Source organism: Dermochelys coriacea, chromosome 9 (assembly GCF_009764565.3).
Source record: "Dermochelys coriacea isolate rDerCor1 chromosome 9, rDerCor1.pri.v4, whole genome shotgun sequence".
Classification (NCBI taxonomy): domain Eukaryota; kingdom Metazoa; phylum Chordata; order Testudines; family Dermochelyidae; genus Dermochelys; species Dermochelys coriacea.
Window position 1 is genome coordinate 94,509,212 of NC_050076.1, and position 20,175 is coordinate 94,529,386.

Below are 20,175 nucleotides of genomic sequence, written 5' to 3' on the forward strand. Positions count from 1 at the left end.
GAGGTTCTGCATTGGAATTTTCCCTGTAGTTACGCTGTTTAAAACCCATCTAGCAACGATAGCTCCTTATGTGCTGTATATGCTTTCCAACACGCCACTTTGGGAATATTGTGGGTGTTGGAATAGTTGTTAAAAACAATTCATTAGTTATTTAACATACAACATCAAAGGAAAAGAACGTTGTTGTACATGTCGGTTTCTGCTACATAAATGCCAAGAGGAAGCGAAGTTGTTTCTTTTTAAAGCAGAAGACATTGCTCCTGTGACAGTGTTGATTTCTATTATAGATCAAGAGTAAACTTTTATCATTCATTTCCTCTGATGAAGGCTGATTCAGCAAAGTGATAGTTGCTCACTGAGGGTCAAATTCTGCCCATTCTGAAGTCATTGGGAGCTGTATAAAAGTATCCAAAGGCAGAATTTTGTTCACCACCATCATTATCCACCTGCTATATTAATTATATTAATATACTACATTTTAGTATTATTGGCTCGTTAGTTTACGTAAAAGAATATTGCTAGATCAATTTCAGGGTGTTTCAGCCAATCAGCAGAATAGAATCCATTGAATTTCAACTGCAAGAAGATTTTTGTTTTTTTTTTGTTTTTATTAAACTTATTAGGTGTTTTGCAGTCTGATCTACTGTCACAATTCATAATAATTCTATACATTAATAATGATTATACCCCTATACCAGTACAAATAGAAGATACAGTGTCACTTTTTGCTCTGGTAGGGCAGGTAGTTGATTTTACTCTGCCAGAAATCAAGTATGTTATCCAGATCAAATCGTTACATCAACAATCCATCTCAGTTACTACACTGAAACTTCAGACATGCTCAAGGAAGAAATATGGGAGAAACCTTTTTTTTAATATATAACAAGAAAAACTGTTTTTAATGACGACAAGCCAACAGAAATCAGGTTTCTAGTTGGCGATGCTGCCTAGATAAGGCAACTTAAAATTAACTCCACATGGCTCAATAATAAGTAGAGGTCAGTGGTCAAAAAAAAGGAACCTTCCAAGAAATTGGCACCCAACCAAAAGTCTGCTAGTGTTTCTGGTTGGGGTGGGGCAGATTCACCTTGACTACACAGAATATGGAGGAAATCATCTCCAAGAATAATTTTTAAAAGTTATAGTTTTGAGTTGTATCATGGCATTGATGAGAATAAATTATACAAGTAGAGTCTCTTGATCTGATCCTCAGCTGATGTAAATCAGTGCAACAGCATTGACATCAGTGGAGCTGTACCAATTTACACCAGCTGAGGATCTAGTCCTATATTCTTAAAAGAAAATCTAGTTTACAGCTCTAGTCTACATCCAGAGAAGCACCATTGGCTTTAACGGAGTTAGCCCAGATATAGAACATTGTAACTTAGAGCTGAAGAAATATTTTGTTTAACCTGCTGAAGATATAGCCATGATTCCAGAATCTAGATCCACCAAGTTTTTCTTTTTAAGAAGGATGAAGAGGCAGTTTCAAAATTTGCCAAGTTACACTCCAACAATTGGGAGCAGAAATTGGTCCAAGAAATTCACACTAGAACACAGTTAACTAAAAGTAGTCTCTTTGCCGTTTTCTATCTTCTGCTGAATAATGAGCATACTATTAGGATTAAATGTATTTCAAAATATTTAACATAGAAATGCTAATATTTTTATTTTGCAATTAAAATGTGTTCTTTACAATTCTTCCTGTATACTCATTCTTTTCCCCAGACACAAGTAACATATAGACAGATACATTGTTTATTTATGACCCCTGTGACAGTTAATGTGGCATATGTGCCTACAATGTTTGACAGATAAAATGAGTTATTTACAGTAGCAGGTTTTATTATGTATGAAGATTGAAGCAGCTATAGTGTTTGTAAAGTTCTCAGTTTATTTTCTCTAGAGCTTGTTTCAGTGAGGATTGTGGTGTTTTGAAGCACCGCACAAGATGATAGTGCAAATACTAGTTCCAATCCAGTCAATATGTAGTGTTCATCTGCGTTATTTTCAGAACTCTTCTTAGTTATTTTATTTGCATAGGACTTGATCCAAAGGGCACTAAAGTCAATGGGTGGCTCTCTGTTGACTTTGATCAGTTCAGGATTAGGCCCATAAAGAAGAAGAGAAATGTTCTGAAGAACAATCGGTTTCTAAATCACTCTGCTTTTTTGGTGTATATATACAGATGGGGGGGGGAATGAATCCAGAAAAGTGGTGACATTTATTAATCTTCACTTTAATTACAGAAGGCCAAATCCCCATGTCCCATTGAAGTCAATGGCAACAAAACCATTGAGTTTAGCAGGATTACAATTTGATTGAAATGGAGAAAAAGCACTGATTTTCATTTTAACAAAGAAACTCAAATGTTGGCATACTGGATCTTTAAATGATTAGTTATAGCTACATATTTGGTTTTAAGGAGAAGAGGTATGAAATGTGTTTTCAAAAAGTCTCTTTAGTCCATTCTTTTCATTCCTTGTGTTTGGATGGTACAGTACGTTCTGTCGGTCAAAGTGCTGTGGACAATGTCATTTGTAATTACTATTGATTACTATCTTGGGGTTAAACTGGGCCTTTGTCAATCGAAGTACTTGAGTAAGCATGTTATGCAAGCTTGCTCTAGCTTTAAGAACCTAGTGCCAAAGGTAATCCATGAGGTTTCCATAATAGTACATTCAAATGACAACTTTAAAAAAATTCAAGGACAATTTTCCCAATGAACTGGGACTCTGGAGACCATCAGAGCCCATACATTAGATTTGTGTTCATATTCTGGATAATTTAAGGTGGCTTTTATATACATGTGATTATTTGTATGTGTAATGTCTGAGTATGGTGTGTATTTATAATATTTATGATACGCGCACATATATCTTAATGGTCAGGGCCTCAAAACTTTTCAAGATCTTGCAGGCTGTCCATAAGGTCTTCTCTTCTTCGTTTGTTCAAGAATGGAAACAATAGCCCCAAATATCCACTATATCCTCTGCCCTATATGTTGGATGGTGATGTTCAATCAATGAGTAGTAATATCTTGTTATAAGGATGCAACATTACAATAATACATACACAAAACCCTACCATCAGCATTGCAACTATACAGGAAAAAATGACAACGGGAGAACCACAAGTATCAACAGTTGGGATTAGTTTGAAATTCTTAACCTTTAATATATGGAAGCTTTTCCACCAAGTTTCATTAACCCCTAACATAACCAGTCCTCACTCCTCATCCAACAGATAGTGGCATATGCTACTCTGTGTGTGTATGCACATGCCAGCTAGCCTGCTACCCAAGCCTGCCTAGCCTTAGAGTTTTGGATTGTTTCTCAGACATCAAGAATTGACTTTAAAACCTCAGGATTTTCTGTAGGAACACAGCTGTGGCTAGTGCTGGCATCACGGCCACAGGCAATCCAACTGAGTAAGTTACGTAGGATGGAATAGAAAAGGAAGAAGTCACACCCAACATCTGCTGATGAATACTGTCGTGATTTAAACACGATTTAAAATAGTAATTTAATTGATGTCATTTCCCTCCTAAAAAGTACAAACAATCTTGGGGGGCTGAGGGTGATTGAAAGATCGGCCAAGGGAATAGCTCAAGCTTCTCAGTCTCTCTGTTATGCTGCTAACTCCATCTGGTGTGATTAGGAATGATCGATCAGTCCAAGTCCTACATCTTTCATGTGAATGACTGTCCTGTTCCTCCCCAAGAGTTTCCATAGGCCAGTGGTCCTCAAACTGTGGGCCGTGCCCCCCTGGATCTATGTGGGGGGAAATGTTCCGGGGGGCACACAGAAGGCCTGGGCAGCCCCCACAGGGGCACAGACAGGACCGGCTCTAGGCACCAGCAAAGCAAGCACGTGCTTGGGGCGGCACATTTCCAGGGGCGGCATTCTGGCCATCCTTTTCTTTTCAGGGCAGTTGTATTCTCGGAGCTGCGCCACTTAGACGGGGCGAGGGCGCCGCGTCCCCAGCCGCAGCGGGAAGCGGAAGCCCCAGCCCCGGGATGCTGAGCTGCCAGGGCCCAGCCGCTACCTGCGGAGGAGAGGGTGAGTCCTGCAGGGAGCCGGGGCGCACCCCTCTCATCTGCGCCCTGGCTGCTGCACTGCCTTGTGCCACCCCTTATATCAGGGCTTCTCTGCGCGGCCGGGCGGGGGAGAGGGGAAAGCCCCTGCAAGTGCTGGGAGAAGGTGACATCACTCCCTCCGCTTCCAGCGCCACCTGCGAGCCCCAGCCTCACCTGAGTTTGGGGCAGCAAAAAACCTAGAGCCAACCCTGGGCAAAGAGGGAGCTCCACCCAGCCCCGATCTGCCCCCAGCCCAGCTCTGGCCCCAGTTGCAGCTCTGCCCCCAGCCCCGCTCTGGCCCCAGCTGTAGCTCCACTCCACCCCCAGCCCTGCTCCAGTCCCAGCTGCAGCTCTGCTCCGCCTCCATCTCCATTCTAAACCCAGCTCTGCCCTCATTCCCTCTCCGCCCTCATCCCCAACACTGCCTCTAGCCCCAGATCCTCTGCTGAGCCAACTCGGCAGTAATGGAGACGGGGGGCACATGAGGATTCCACTACTAGTAAGGAGGGGGGAGGACAGAAAAAGTTTAGGCACCACTGCCATAGGCAATATCTCCATTTGCCAGATTCATTTTTTTAAAATGTTTTGTCCTATCCTTCTCCGCCCACCCCCATGCTCTGATGAGCCGGTGCCGTCCTCTCTCTTTTTCTGCCATAGGATACTGTTCCCTTGTTTTGTCCTTTCTCTTCCAGCCCTAGAGGAAGTATCATCTTTACCTGTCCTCCTTTTGCTCCCTGCCCTGAAGGCAATGAGCCCAGTTTCCTCATATCCTAACGTGCCGCTCTCACTCCCATGGACCCTAGGGGTTTGTTCATCTGCCATCTGACACAGCTACAATGCCAGGTGGCTCTGTCCTTGTTATAACTTTGGTACATAGTCCTGGGGCATTAAAATTGTACCTGTCCAGAATTTCCCGCTCTGCAGGGTGAACCCCATTCTACAACACTGAGTAATACAGCTGGGCACGTGGAATGTTCTGGATTGACACAAATACAGCTGGGCATCACAGGCAAAAGTGCTTTTCCTTCTTTCTGAGAGGAATTAAGCATGAAAGTTGCTGTAGAAACAAAGACTTTAAAATAATTGCATAATTCCATTCATTAAGGGCAAACAAGCAGCGCTAGTAAGTTTAAGCACTGCTTAAGCAACTTAAAAAAAGAATTCCCTAGTCTTGCTTTTGACAGGAGTACTGCTGAGAACTAGAAAAGATCAGTTTTCATATTTGTTTTTGCTAGTAGCCAAAATCAAAAACCACATGCAGCAAGAGCCTCCACATGGTCCTAAACCACATTTTATTATATAAAAATTCCTTTCTACTTTAATCACACATTTGCCCTTTTGTAAAATTGCGGTAGGGAAAGCCCTCCTCATCACCAAGAAATTAAAATAAAGGCACCATTTTCGTGACGCTCACAAAAATAAAAGGTTCTGAAAGCTCTGCGGTAGTAGTTAGACATTATTCCCTGGGCCATACCATGACTAATGAAGAATCTGGTGCACAGATGAGGAAGGAAAAAGGTCTATATCAACTATGCTTCACTTAGAGAAGGACACCTTGCTGAAGAAACCTATACAAGAGCCAAGATTGCTGTAGGTTTCTGTAATCAGTTTATGTTATCCAGTCCCATCCATGCCTGATCTGCAGTGAATGAGTCTATTACCTCCCACAGCTACTGAGGCTTACTCTTTAAGCTCAAGCTGTAGACATGCATGCTTTCAGATCTGTAGGACTTGAGTTCAATCCCTGGATGTCTGCCAAGTTAGATTTCAGAGTAGCAGCCGTGTTAGTCTGTATTCGCAAAAAGAAAAGGAGTACTGGTGGCACCTTAGAGACTAACAAATTTATTAGAGCATAAGCTTTCGTGAGCTACAGCTCACTTCATCGGATGATTTTCCACCAAATGCATCCGATGAAGTGAGCTGTAGCTCACGAAAGCTTATGCTCTAATAAATTTGTTAGTCTCTAAGGTGCCACAAGTACTCCTTTTCTTTTTGCCAAGTTAGAGAATATCATATTTTAACTTGCAGAATTACCTTCAGACTGTTGCACTATAGGGATGAAGTTTGCTTCTTCCTCCTGTAGCAAAGGTGGTGGTGGGGAAAGCCAAGGGTACTCTGAGAAATCAGAGAGGTATCAATACTGAAGTCCTCAGCCTTCAACCAGCTACCTCTGTTCATCATTCCTCCCTGGCGTGGCAACATAGTTCCTGAAATACCTGATGGTGACTCCAACTAAAAGACCCCTCCCTTACACAGGGGTTCACTCATATGGAGGGGTTAACATCCAGTGGATTTTTTATTAGAAACATGCTACACAATGCAGCTTGTGGCACCTCCTCTTCCCTACCTCTAGTTCTAGTCCCCAGACCTGTGGGGAAAAAAACCTTACCCCTTAATGGGGCTTCTGTCAAGATCATGCAGCAAACCCACTGCTCTCCTCTACTTCACCAGTTTGGGGCTCAATATGCTCAATCTGCCTCTTTGAACATCTTATGATGGCCCTCATTTGCTAACTGGAAATACAAATGGGCCCTTACATGGTTAACTCAAACTTCCAATAACACTGCCAAATTTATGAGACAGTCTTTACAAAAAAGATGAGGATTGTCTGTGAACAACTTCTCCAAGGTATTAGACACAACTAGGCTTTGCTTCAGCCTCATGGCTACATGTCTACTTATTCCAGCTATTTGTTCTTGAACAAACATATTTATTGTAGCTTATGCAAGGGAAGTCCCACTCTTCATTTATGTCTGTGTTCCTCTCTGCAAATTAATGACTTGGCGTATGCCTCACCCTAGAAAGTGAAATGACTCAAGTAGCCAAGAATACAACATTGTTCTGGGCACCCAGACTGGAAATTACACATAGAATATGTTGTGGAAAATCTCCTGCACTATAATGTCAAAGCAGTCCCCTTGCTGTGGACTTGGCCTACGGAAGCTCCCTCAGTTGATGAATATAGCATTTCTTTCACATTAAGAGCCAAATTTTGGCTGTCCCTGAATGGGCACATGGGGTGGAGAAGAGGTACAGGGAGCCCTTTCTTCTTCTTGCATAGGTGCTGATGGAACAGCAACAAGTAGTCCACTGGTTGTGCTCCTTGAAAATAAGGTACAGAGTAGTAGTATACCATAAATGATAATGGTGACTTATTTTCTGTATATGAGCAATACAGGATGAGTTCTGATGCCTGAGATCTATACTCAAGCCACAGCATAGTCAGAATTCAGTAGTAATGGGGAAACCTCAGGAGATCGAGCTTGGCTAAATACCCAAAAGCTTGGTTGCTTATCCAAGGTCTACATTGGATCTAGAACCCCAAGGTCTACAAAAGCTAGGATGGAAATCTTAGGACAACAGGCTGCCTCACAAGATTTCCTGTGCTTACTGCTAAGGGCTTCAAGCACACTGTGTGTGTAGAATATTAATACAAGCAAAAATAAACCATTAGCAATAGCATATTATCATATATTCAATATGTCAAAATATATTCAAAACTGTAGCAAGTAATTTTCTTGATGACATCCAGATTCAGTTAGATCTTAATACTATGTATTTACAAAAGCAGCTTTTGCATATTTTAATTTCTTCCCATCTAATATGTAACCGTTACCACAGTCTGTTTCTTCTATGCTTTACACCTGCCTCTGGTCCAAAATAAATCTTGCTAGTTTGATCATTTAGAGCCTAGTTTTACAACCTCTATTCATGCTGAGTAATATCTTCCTCCTCGTTTAGAATCAAGAGGACTACTCGAGGAGTGATATTAGTGTCAGTAAGGGTGGTACAATCCGGCCTTTAAACAGCTACCCCAGTTCTAATCTGGCTGTATTTTACAGATCACTTCTTCACCAACAGGGATATACTCTTGTTCTTTTCCAAATTTGGATTATTCCATATGTAAAGTATTTTTGTATCAGATGTTTTTATGTTTTTAGAAAATAGGCAAAATAATTTATCACTGCATAACTAACTATTCAGCAGGCATGGAATATCAATATAAATAATTTATAGATAGAATAACTGCATCCACTGGCATAGGCAATGGGGTATCCCCAATATTTACTGCTAATTCACTGCCTGTTAGCTATCTTTTCATAGTACCATTTTTGCAGATGGATTAGCCTGACTCCGATAGAACTTCTTTGGAGAATTTTGCATTATGAAAGATTTGCAGGTGAAGGTGCTAAATGAATGTTCTGTAACAGATGAAGAGATTCATCCTGACATGAGCAAATATAGAACTTTACATCTTGACAACTTAAAAAAACATCATTTTTTTCATGATTGGCAGGGAACATATTCATTACTAAACACTATACACATGTGTGCTATGAATATCACTGGGAGATGCATTCATTGCATCAAGGGATAGGGCCAAATCCAATGCTACTGAAGTTAATGGAAAGACTCCCATTAACTTCCACAGGAGCTGGGTTGTGCCTTATGTTCAGTCAACAAAGAGACCAATCTTGCAAACAGTTCCACCTGTGGACTCCTGTGTGGAATCCTGTTGAGGTCAATGGATCTGTGTGCAAGAGAGGCTCTTTGTTGACTTGAAATGTTTACATTTGGCTATTTTTGCATCATTAGCTATTAAATAATTTTCCAGGATTGTCACTCTGGGTGTCACTTTGAAATTCAGAATGTCTGTTGAGTCAGTGTGAAGTAAGGGAAACAGCTGCAAGCATGACTGAGAATATCACCAGATTTTCTGCTCAAGCATGTTCAGAATATCACCACATTCAATCATCACTGGATTTGTGGTCTGTTACTATCCCATTTTTAAGTTGTCAGCCATTTCTGAATTACACCTATGTGACAGGGTGGGCCTTCAGCTACGGTAAGTTATGTATCTATGTCACGCCAACAGACCTTGACCATTGTGCTCTGAGAGGTACCTCAGCCAATCACTATACATATTCTACACCTAATTTGCATGCAAATTGCCCAACTCCACAGTTCCTACAGTATGGGCTTTCAGCTATTAGTATGGCAAATAAAATGGTTGCCTAAATAATTTTTTTGAATTAAAAAAAAAACCCCTACCTCACCGTGGATCACACTTTCAGGGCAAAGGTATATTGTGTGTTGGAGTACAATCTCTCCTTTCTCCTGATACCACTTACAATACGAAGTTTCACCCCAGAAGGAAACTGTTTGAGAAAGCTACAAACAGCTGAAAAGAAGGGTTCAGAATAGGCCATTCTCAACTGAATGCACTAGCACAAACAATATATTCTCAGTGGAACCCCATTCTACGGTGCTTGAAATCCAAGGGAAATGGGAGTTGAGAATGCTCAGCACCTCACTGGACTGAGACCTATGGACATATATAGGTCCTGGTCCAAGTCATATAGCCCTTATTCAGGGAAAGCTCTTGTTAGCATAAAGGGGAAGCACTGGATCCAGCAGACAGTCTGAGAATCACAGAGGTTTTTTTAAGCTTATTAAAGTGTGTGTGTGCTTTAAAAATTAAATTCCATATTTAGGAAAATAGCAATCTCCACATTTATATTTAAAATATAGGCAAATGTAAATGGCAGTCTGGAAATTTACAAACAGCAGAAGTAATTGCCTGCTTGTCTGTGTGGATTTAAGTGTCACAGCTTGCAGTTCAATGAAATACAACCCCATGAGTTTACACATCTGGGGGACATAACAATGTGAAATTATTTTGAGGAAGCCTGTAAGGAAAAGCAGCATGTACTGTTCTAACTAAAGTATGTTTAGACTGGCAATATTAATGGGGATTTAAGATTTCACTTAGTATCGCTGACGTCTCGGCTCTCTGGGATGTTTACGAATCAAAGTGGAAAGAAAAGTCCATTCGTCTGGAAAGTGATTGCATCTGCATTTATTTTTCCCCCTGCCTCCCCCCTATTCTTTTTCAAATTGCTTCTTAGAGGACAAATTAAAGAGGCAAATTTAAAATCAACATCAGTCCATTTCCTAATCCCTGTTCTCAGGACATGGGGGGAATCGCCCCCTCCTCATCCCGTGGAAAATCTCATGAGAGAGACAGCTTGGGGTGAAACTTTCATTGCAATTCCCCTTGCAGTGTTTCTACAAATTCTTCTACTCTGGGGTGTGTGTGGACAGCATTACCCACCGCTTCCCTCCAACTATCCAAGAAACAGGAGAGGCTGACCCTTAAATCCCACAAATGTCAGGAATCATCCACATGGAGGACCCCTTCTACAAGCACCGAGCCTCTCTGTGCCCTCTTTGGCTCAGAGGCAGCATGGAAACAATGAACGACATACCCAGGGAATTCAGCACAGGCAGCTGCTTCTGGGACTCCCTTTAAAAGGGGAGAGCATCTCAGTGCGAAAGGTAGCGCTGGTTGGACTGTATTACATCTTGTGCAGACCCCACATAAGGCATGGGGACACAAGGCAAGATCCTCCTGTCCATCTAAATCCCACACCAGCTCAATCCTTCTGCATACTTGCAGAGCTCATTTTAGGGCCCTGAGAATGGTGTGGGATGATGACATTAGAGTGACCAGACAGCAAGTGTGAAAAATCGGGACAGGGGGTGGCGGGTAATAGGAGCCTATATAAGAAAAAGACCCAAATATCAGGACTGTCCCTATAAAATCGAGACATCTGGTCACCCTAGATGCCATGCTGACCAAACCTGACCCTATGGGGGATGAGGGGAGATGATCCACGTACACAAGGCCCCCACCATACGCAACTTGAGAAGAACAAAAAGGCATATTAATCAGAACCCATTTACATATTAATTCAGTTGGGATATTCTCCTCTTCTCACAAATCTCAGCATGAGTAGCTGAAATCCATAGTGCTGCATCAACCAGATGGGAATGTAAAAACAAAAGTGCATCTTGGCTATTCACAACAGGAGAGGTAGTTTTTCTAGCTACTAGATATTGCATTACCATGATTTTCAAAGGAGACCTTTTAAAACTTCCTTTTGGCTTCAGACAAAACTTTTTTTTTCATTTTTTACCCTTTTGCTCTTGCTCTATTCAATGAGAGAGTGGTTTAATTGTTTTGAAAATGGGAAATGGCATGATTATCTCTATCAGTACTACTTTGGCTTTATTACACAGTCTTAAAATGCACATTTTATAGTACTTCACATATTTACATCTACCTATCTAAAACATACACTATTGTAATATATTATGTTGCAATTAAAAGCCTACAATCTAAATATGATATTTCTTCACTAATTTATTCCCAAGACAATATGTATTTTAATGTTCCAAACCATTGCTAATTAACACATGGAAATATTTTAACATGGATTTTGATTAATTCCATTTAACAGTCTAACCAGTGCTAAAACATATGTGGTGTGTCATTTCTTTCTTTTGAGGAAGGCATTGGCATTAAATCTTTCAATCTTCCTAAGCACCAAACGCTAATTTCAGGAAGATTAAATAACAGACTGCAGCTACAGTTTCCTTTCTTTGCTTCCCAGAAGGTAAAATGAACATTTTTATGTGGGAGGAATTTCTTTACTGCACAAGTGAACATCCAGAAATTAGATTTTTTTCCCCAACATTGCTAATACACTTGCAATAGCCTGCCAGCTAAAGAACTTTAACCTATATCTGCAGTTCATGGACAGTTGCCAAGCTATATATTCAACTTTCTTTCCCTTAAGTATTCCCATATGATGTTTTCACCTGCAGCCCCTAAGTGCTTTTCCATACTTGGATCAGAGACAGCTAGCTTAATAGTGGGGTGACTGCGACTATAACTATAAAGCTAGAAATACTCATATAAGACCCTCCTCTCATTTTCAAACTTTAAAGCTATGTTATAAGCAAATAATACAGTATGGTCCAAATGGTTTAAAGTGTGTGCAATTCTGCATGCCTCTGAACTAAGCATGCCAAATGTTTGACATATGCATCCAAAGGTATGAACACGTGCCAACTTATTTGCACATGCAAATCCCCAATTTATGCACATTCACTAGGTATGCCACATGCATCTCAAGAGTGTATATTCAGTGTTCTATGCATCCCCCTTTCATAGCTGGTCCAGGGAAGATGAGAGACTACTACAGGGAATTACTCCTTTAGCTGCAGTGGTAGAAGTTCATACCTTTAGTGCTGAAAGTCATGGGGTCAGGCCCCAGGGATGGACTCTCAATGGTTGTTATTACATATGCAAAAATCTGTGCATGCTCTTTCTCCTGAATGTTAAAAAACATGAAAAAAAGCCTTCTGTGTTTCCAGATTATTTGCAACCTGCAGCCACAGTCTGTTTCCTGTGCTTTTCCACAAAGCAAGAATTATAATATAGGGACAAAATCCCATAAAGTAATGAATTGAAAGGGTAGCAAATATGTACAGTAGTATTTTTCGAGCCATCTGTGTGTTATTTTCAAAGGTTTGAGTTAGATAAAGTAACATTTAACAAGGCATTTGGTGCAATTTTCAGATTTACAATGATGCCTTTCTACAAAAGGCCAAATTGCTGACCTCAGATAGCTTGTAGCGCTCCTGATATCTTTGGTGGGAAACATGCCCGTTCATTTGCGGGCAGAATTTGGGGCCAAAGTAAATATCTGCATCATTAAAAATACAAACATCTGAAAGACTTGCATCTAAACATGTTTTGAAACCAGTTATGCCTTGGTTTCAGAACTCACAAATATTATGTATTGTTTAAAGTAAGACATGTTCTACAGAGCACTTACATTTTGTGCCAGGGTCTCAACTCTATTACACCAGTGGGTGTGGTCCTATAGGAACCGCTTGGTCAATTGAGGATCACCCAGAGTGGTGTGGGATCCAGCCCTGCCCCGGCAACGCCCTCCCTACTCTGACTTACCCCCTATGCCAGAGGGCAGGAGATGCAAAGCTGGTTATTCCAACTTTATGTCAGCACTTTGACTACAGTAGGAGTATCCAGGGAGTAAGGTATTACTCAGCATGAACAAGGATGTCACAAGCTGGCCCTCAACAATTAATTGCCGCCACGTGGCTTGGTTATGTCTTCCTTAAATTAATACAGGCAGGTTAAAAAAAGGGTGGGTTTATAGTGGATTAGGAGATTCAGCCTTAGGTATGGGGAAGCAGCCATATCTCTATAATATTTTGCACTTGTACAGCACCTTTCTGCCAGGGATCTAAAAATGTCTAACAAAGGTGGATCAGTCTTATCCCTGTTGCCCATATGAGGAAACACACAAGCACTGAAAAATAAAGTGATTGGCTCAGGTTACACTTCAGAGCTGTGCAGACCCTAGTATTCCTGACTGTGGGCATGTAGGTGATGCCTCCTCAACTTTGTAGAAGATGGTTCAATGGGGTATAATTAACCTATTCCTTGAATGAACCATAAATGGCACAGAAAGGGAAAACAAATTCTATTAATAAGCAGGAACTGTTTTCCCCAAGGCTTTTTGAGGTCACTTTATTTTCTGCCACCTCTGGCTAGGCAATTGGAATAATAATATTTCCTACAATTAATTTGGACCAACAACTAATGGCTTATGATTGCCATTCAATTTGGAATTGGGGAACCTCAAAGGGTTGGAGATTCTTGTGCATGAAGTCACACAAGAAGATGCATTCTTGCAGAACACTGGCATCTCTTCCTTCCTAGGCAGAATTCAGAAGCACTGGGGGAAAAATATCACTGCGTGAGAAAAATCATCCAACCCCCCAAAATATTGGGTATGGGGGTCAGTTATTTCATCTAAACCTGCTCACTTGTCTCTATTTTACAGGTTTGATTCTGTACCCAATGAAGTCTCTACCCAATGCAAAACTCCCATTGACCGCAATGGTTCAGTATCAATTCCTAAATGCCCATGATTATCTCTGTAGTTCCTGTTGAAAACAGATAGGCCCTAGCTATGCTATTTCCCCCTCCAATATCCTTACCCCCAAAAAATACTCCTGCTAATGACAGTCCCAGCAATAGGACAGTAGCTTAACAAAGCAAGAAAAGGCCACAGTAAGAGGTCTTCAGACGGTTGGCATCATATGTTCCTCATTTAGGAATATCTCAAAAACATTACTTCTCACAGTATTTACAAATGAAAAACACATGGCTATAACCTATAATACTGCAAGAAATAGTGCTCTTCTGGTTTGTTTTTGGCCTCAGTCTTTTGAAATATGAACCAAGTGAGGGGATTTCAGCTTAACGCTTGATTCAGTCCATTATTCTTAAACCCCCAAAGAGTGAAGCTTGCATTTGAAAAGACCATGTGCCCACAAATACAGTAATGCACTTTATTTGGCAACCAAAGCATAATGTATTTTAAAGGGGAGTTAGTTACCTCAAGGCTTTTGCTTTCCATTCAATTTAAAAAAAAACATATTAAACTGGCTTTGGGTGCCCATAAAAAGTTTTATAAGTCATAGATAAAGCCTCTTGCATTTACCATTTGGGTTGAATCAATATGGTTATCTACCTGTCAATTTTTCTTGCTCTTTAATGCAGAAAGTGAGCAGCTTTTTTTATAGCTAGCTTAGAAAGTACTAAGTTAATCAATACATCCAGAGATAACAGGATGATTTGAAACACATATAACAAAAGCCTACCACTTTGCTGTATAGTGAACCCGTCAAAATATTATCCTAGAAGTCATGCGGAAACAGAAGTTCTCCATCTTCCATGACTAAATGGGTGATGACAGTGGGGTTGTGGGTCTTTTGGATGTGTTCATAGCGTTGCGTTTTTGGGAGAAATTCAGTGTTTCTTATTTTGCAGGAATATGTAGTCAGCTATGCAGAGATTCTTGGGAACACTGAAGAGTTAAAAATTTTCTTAATTACCCCAGATTTTCTTGGCCTCAAAAGAGCTATTGGAAACTCTTGCATAGTTTGTACAGTGCAAATGATTTTTCACAAGCTTATCTGGAAACTGCTCCGATATTCCCACAGACCCAAAAACCTCTTGATTTAGTCAATGTGCTCAGGAATTTGTGTTCAAGCCCAAACTGAAATGTACAGGATTACTTTCAGCTACCTCATGCTGAGTTAATCAATTTGAAATCATTTGTAAGCATATGACCCCTAAAGATTTAAATATATATCGGTATATCAAGATTCTGGATTTTAACACAGCAGCGAGAGGATCAGTTGTTATAGTGATTTCTAACCCCTACATTTTCAAAGAAATGCATAGGATTTTGCTACATAGTTCCCATTGAGAGTTAAGTTGCAATCACACACCATCATCCCACTTAAATAGGTGGAATTCTGCATACAGTACAAAAGCTCTCACGGAGTCTAGGCTTGCTAGTATTTACCAAGTGTAATATGCAAATGCAAAATTAATATATACAAACAAATATGGAAGAAAGAGACCAACACAGAGAATGAGAAAAAGAAGATGTGTCTGAAACTTGTTTTAGCTCCAGTGCCCATGTTGCCAACTCGATGTCATGGGTCTCACAATATTTGGTGTTTTTCTTAAAGCCCTAGAACCTGGAGTCATGTGACAAAATTTTACTCTAATCTTTCATTAAAAATAATACATTTCTAGCCCTTGTGGTTGCAGAGTAAAGCCTGAAAACATGAATCCTACAGGCTTTGAAGATAAATAAAAAGAACCCCAAATTTATTTCATTTTGAAATTGTGATTTTTTTTAAGCCAACCTAATGAGTTTTTGGAGCCAGACTCGTGATTTCTGAATGCTTGTCTTAGGCAAGACAGAGTGCTATTAGTTGTATTAAGATTTGAATTCATCATATCGTTGTTCTAAGAATTTTGACCTTGACAATGAGAAAATAGTAACTATGTAGAGTGAAGTGATGTTAGATATTTTATCCATATTCATACCCAAGAGGAAAAGCAAACGACTGAAGGATCCAGCAATCACCAAAATAATCCCCAAAGGATATGGCAGACACACAGTGTGCCTGATTCTTCCCTTAGCAATGACTGAACAAATGTTTGTTAATTCTAACCGAGTTGAGGGCTACATGGGCCCAATCAAGTAACACCAAGCATGCTATAAAATTGACCACTTCCTCAAGCATAGCAGAATGCCTCCAAGGCACTAAACATTCTGTATAAAGCCATGATAAATAGGACCATATTTTCACAGTGGCCTCAACCCATCCTTTAAATCTGTGTGCCTGGCCAGTCATATTTGGGTATCAAAGTTTTAGTGAACCAAATCCTCTGATTTGCATGCACAGATTTGCATAGCCTGGTCTTGCAGAGGTCTATATGCACGATTTACACACACAAAATTAATTTGTTCATATAACTCCAGGTTTTGAGGTGTGCAAAAACTTGAGCACCCAAAAACTTGGCCAGGCTGTCTTGGTGGGTGGATTTAAAGGCTGGGGCAAGTTTGAAAAATTGGCTCTGAGCATCCAAGGGAACCTACAGAGCCAATCATAAGAAGCACCAAAAAAGGCAACTTTCCTACCAATGGTTTGAAGGGGTCATCATTACCTGCAATGTTATTAGCGTGGAACCTCATGTGGCAGAAATGAAATTGTTTCAAGCAGATCACAACTGCTGGTGGCAGCTAGGGAAGGTTCATAAATTGACATGCATCCCCAAATAATCATAATCCTTCACATCAATTGTATAAAGATTACAACAGAGCCCCCCCTCTCTGCAGTCATTCCAAAAATATTATGGGTTGCACAGTTGTGCCCTCTCAGTTCTGATTAGGCTTAAACTAAACCAGTTATCTATAACCTTGGATTAGAAAGAGTTTTATTGCCAAATGCAAGTTAAATTACATTCAGAATGCACATCAGTGGAAAACCATACAGGGGCAAAGTTTGCAGTCCTTACACAGGCAAAATGACCCTTAAATCAAGTGGAGTTTTGCCTGTGTGAGGACCATTGGCTTTGGCCCATGCCGTACATTCTAAATAGCAGCAGGAAGCACAGCTTCATGTTTTCTCTCCCTCCGCAATTCATTGTTCGCTTTTATAACACATGGACTGTTTTAAGATTATTATCTGTAGTCACTGCTGTAGTGACTTGAGTTTACTATTTACCCCATAATAAATGAAGCTAATTATACACACAAAGTGTTCGCTACACAGGCTATAAACCAAAGCAGCTATAGCCACAAATTCACCACATAACTTTTTCATCTGAGTGACTACCAGCCTTTCCATTAATAAAAACAAAGGGTTCACATCAGTTGTATTTACCAAGAGATTCTGGAGGAAACCCTGCCTTCATAGAGATCAATGGCAAAACTTCCACTGACATGAACAGGGCCAGGATTCCACCCTCCTGTGCTGAATGTAGAGGAAAAGTTGATCCAGGGTGTAAGCCCGATGTTCCACTACAGAGAGATACTCCATATTAACGCTGCACTTCAAAGTGTGCTTATTGACTCATTGTTATTTTAATAGAGATCAAAAGTGAATAAATGTACTTGCCTTTGCACCATCATTATTTCTTTTATATGCAATTATTTACCTTCCAAACACCACTAGAGATAAATTACAAGAGAGTATGAAACTATCTACATCAGCAGATTTCTAACCTAAGGTAAAAATAAACAGAAACATCTGTAAAGGAATCTTGTGCAAAGCTACGTTTATTAACAAATACATTTTCTAATAAAATGCCATCTGCAAGCAACCCTCAGCTTCCACCTGATATAAATAGGCCTTTTTACTGTTTTCAGATGCAGTTCCCAGAAAAATTATTCCAAACTCTACTGCAAAACACATCAGTCTTTGTTGCTGCCTGGAATGTTAATAAATAACATCAAGTTTTTAAACAGTCAAACAAATTATTGGCTCAAAACAATTATTCTAATAGGAAAACCTGACCTTTTCCAATAAAGCGTCTTAAAAATGAATCATTTCTTATTTCTGGTATAAAAATATTAACAAGCAGGGAAGTAATCTTGGGGGAAAACAGAAAGCTATGAAAATCCCATGTTGTAACTCTGTTCATGCATGTAGTAAAAACCTACCTTGCAATGGTTACTGCTTTAGAGCAACTCTGAATAAGAAATTTATTATATCAGTACAAATGCTTCAGTTGGTACCCTTGCAATACAGCTGTGCTTGAAGTGTCCAGGAGAGAAATAAGAGCTAATTATAACTTTAATCACAGGACTGTTGTAACAGACCAGCAACACAAAACTCAGCAATTTAAGTTCTTGGTGCCAGGAATTGGCATTGAATCCCAATGCTAAGTGCTATTGAAAAATGCATGAAGACTTAACGGGATACATTTTCAAAAGTGTTTCTCACAGTTTAAGGCACATTAATTCCATTAAAGTCAATGGGAAATGAGCAACGAAAATGTACCCCTAATTGTTAGCAGTTCTGTACAATGGGCATTAAAGGGGTCCAGGCATTTCCAAGTTTATTTTAGATTTTTTTTCTCCTTTGGCACAGTGCATAACAGCATTCTTTAAATCGGATTAATTCCAAAATAAATCTGCAAAACTGTGAACAATGCAGCTGAATTAAGATATATTAGAGTGCTGTGGCCAGCCAAGGATCTGACCTTTTACTGTTAGTGTGACACAACCAAAATTAGCATTCCACACTTTGATTTTAAAAATTGATGTATCACTACTTACTAGGGTTGTCACAACAATCCTTACCAAAAGAAAATATAACCATGCATTTTCTAGGAAAGGGGTGTCTTTTCAAATCACAATTTCAGGAACTGGAACTTCATATTTAAAGAAACAGGCATACACTAGGTTAAATACTCATCAGGTCAGATCTGTTAAGATTCTAAAAAAAAGTGAACTAAGAAAATGACTTACCTCGCTAGCTTGAGGAATGGTAAGTTTTGGTAATTTATTCTTAGAACTCGGTGCATTAGCTTTTCCTTCCAACAATGTTCCAAACGTTTGATTTCCATATCCACTCTCAATTTCTATTGGAGGTTTCAGTTCAGGTGAGTCATTAGGTACTTGGTCCTGACCATCCATAGGCCTTACATAAGCTGTAGGTTTTTGCTGGACCATGCTAGTTTTACAGTGCAGTCCTGGTGGGAAACTCTGGGTTGAGAGACCATTGTTTGCAGATAACAAAGATGTAGAAGGAAGTGGAGATCCAGGACCGTGCCCTACAAACTCAAGTTCTACAGGTGACTTGGAATGACTGTTTTCTTTATAAGAATGTTCTCCAGTTGTTGATTTGGAATGATTGTGCCTCCGTGAATGTGAAGATGATGCAGCTGGGTTTGCTTCCTCAGCGCCTCCATTTTTATGTTGCTCACTCTGACAGCTGTAGAGGTCGTCGTACCTGCCTTGAGGCTGGTCATGTGAAGAGCTATGTTTTGTCCTACTCTGTTGACTACTGGATTGGCTTGGCTGCGCACCATTAGAGCTGTGACCACCACGTGACCAATCTGTCCTGGATTTCCTGCTGCTCTGGTGACTGTGTAGCAAAGTAGAATTTGATGACAGTGAAGAAGGTGGGGGCATTGACGTTGACGAGTGACCACTGATCTGGTGAGACGGAATCATCCTGTTTCTCTGTTCTGGAAAAAAGTTCTGTTCATTTTTGTCAATGGGAGTCTGTGGTACAGAATTCTTTGGGATTCCTACAAGGTGGCTCTGGTTGGAATGGTTGGTTAACAAGTCCTTCATTTCATCATAGTTTCCCAATGTGTTTTGGACACGGTTAGCAAGGGCATCACCTTTATTTGTCTAAAATACCAAAAAGACATAGGGAAAAGAGTGAGTAAATTCCTGGTTGTGAAGTTACTGCTTGTAATGGTTGTCTTAGGAAACGACGGCAAATGTTAGGTACTTAATAGCGTCATGCTGACATTTAATTTAATTTCAATTACATTTTGCATATGTTATGTAAGAAAAACTCATCAATAACTGTGTTCAAAGAACCTCTTGGAACAGGCTTGCATGAGTAACATTTGTATACTGCTTCCTTTTTTCTTAAATATGTTCTCAGAGAAATATTTAAATTACATCAGTTATGAATGTTATGAGCAAAATAGTCTGGTTTTACGTCAGATAAGTTGGGCTTGTACATTTTATGTCCTGCAAAATGTGAATGTAGAATTACTGGTTATTGAGTATTTGAATTAAAATCAAACATTTTATTTAAATATGTTATTGCTATAAACCAGGCTAAACCGACAATAAACATAAGGAGCTAAATTCATCCCATGTGTA

General features: G+C 40.0%; 1 protein-coding gene across 10 annotated transcripts in view; it reads right to left on the reverse strand.

Moving 5' to 3' along the window:
* AFF2 (AF4/FMR2 family member 2) overlaps positions 1-20,175 on the reverse strand; it is a 426,551-nt gene that overhangs the window by 286,307 nt on the left and 120,069 nt on the right. For all 10 annotated transcript variants that reach the window (XM_038415896.2, XM_038415895.2, XM_043491627.1 and 7 more), the window contains exon 3: positions 18,799-19,689. In XM_038415896.2, the coding sequence (XP_038271824.1) occupies positions 18,799-19,689 (891 nt within the window). The remainder of the gene's footprint in view (positions 1-18,798; positions 19,690-20,175) is intronic.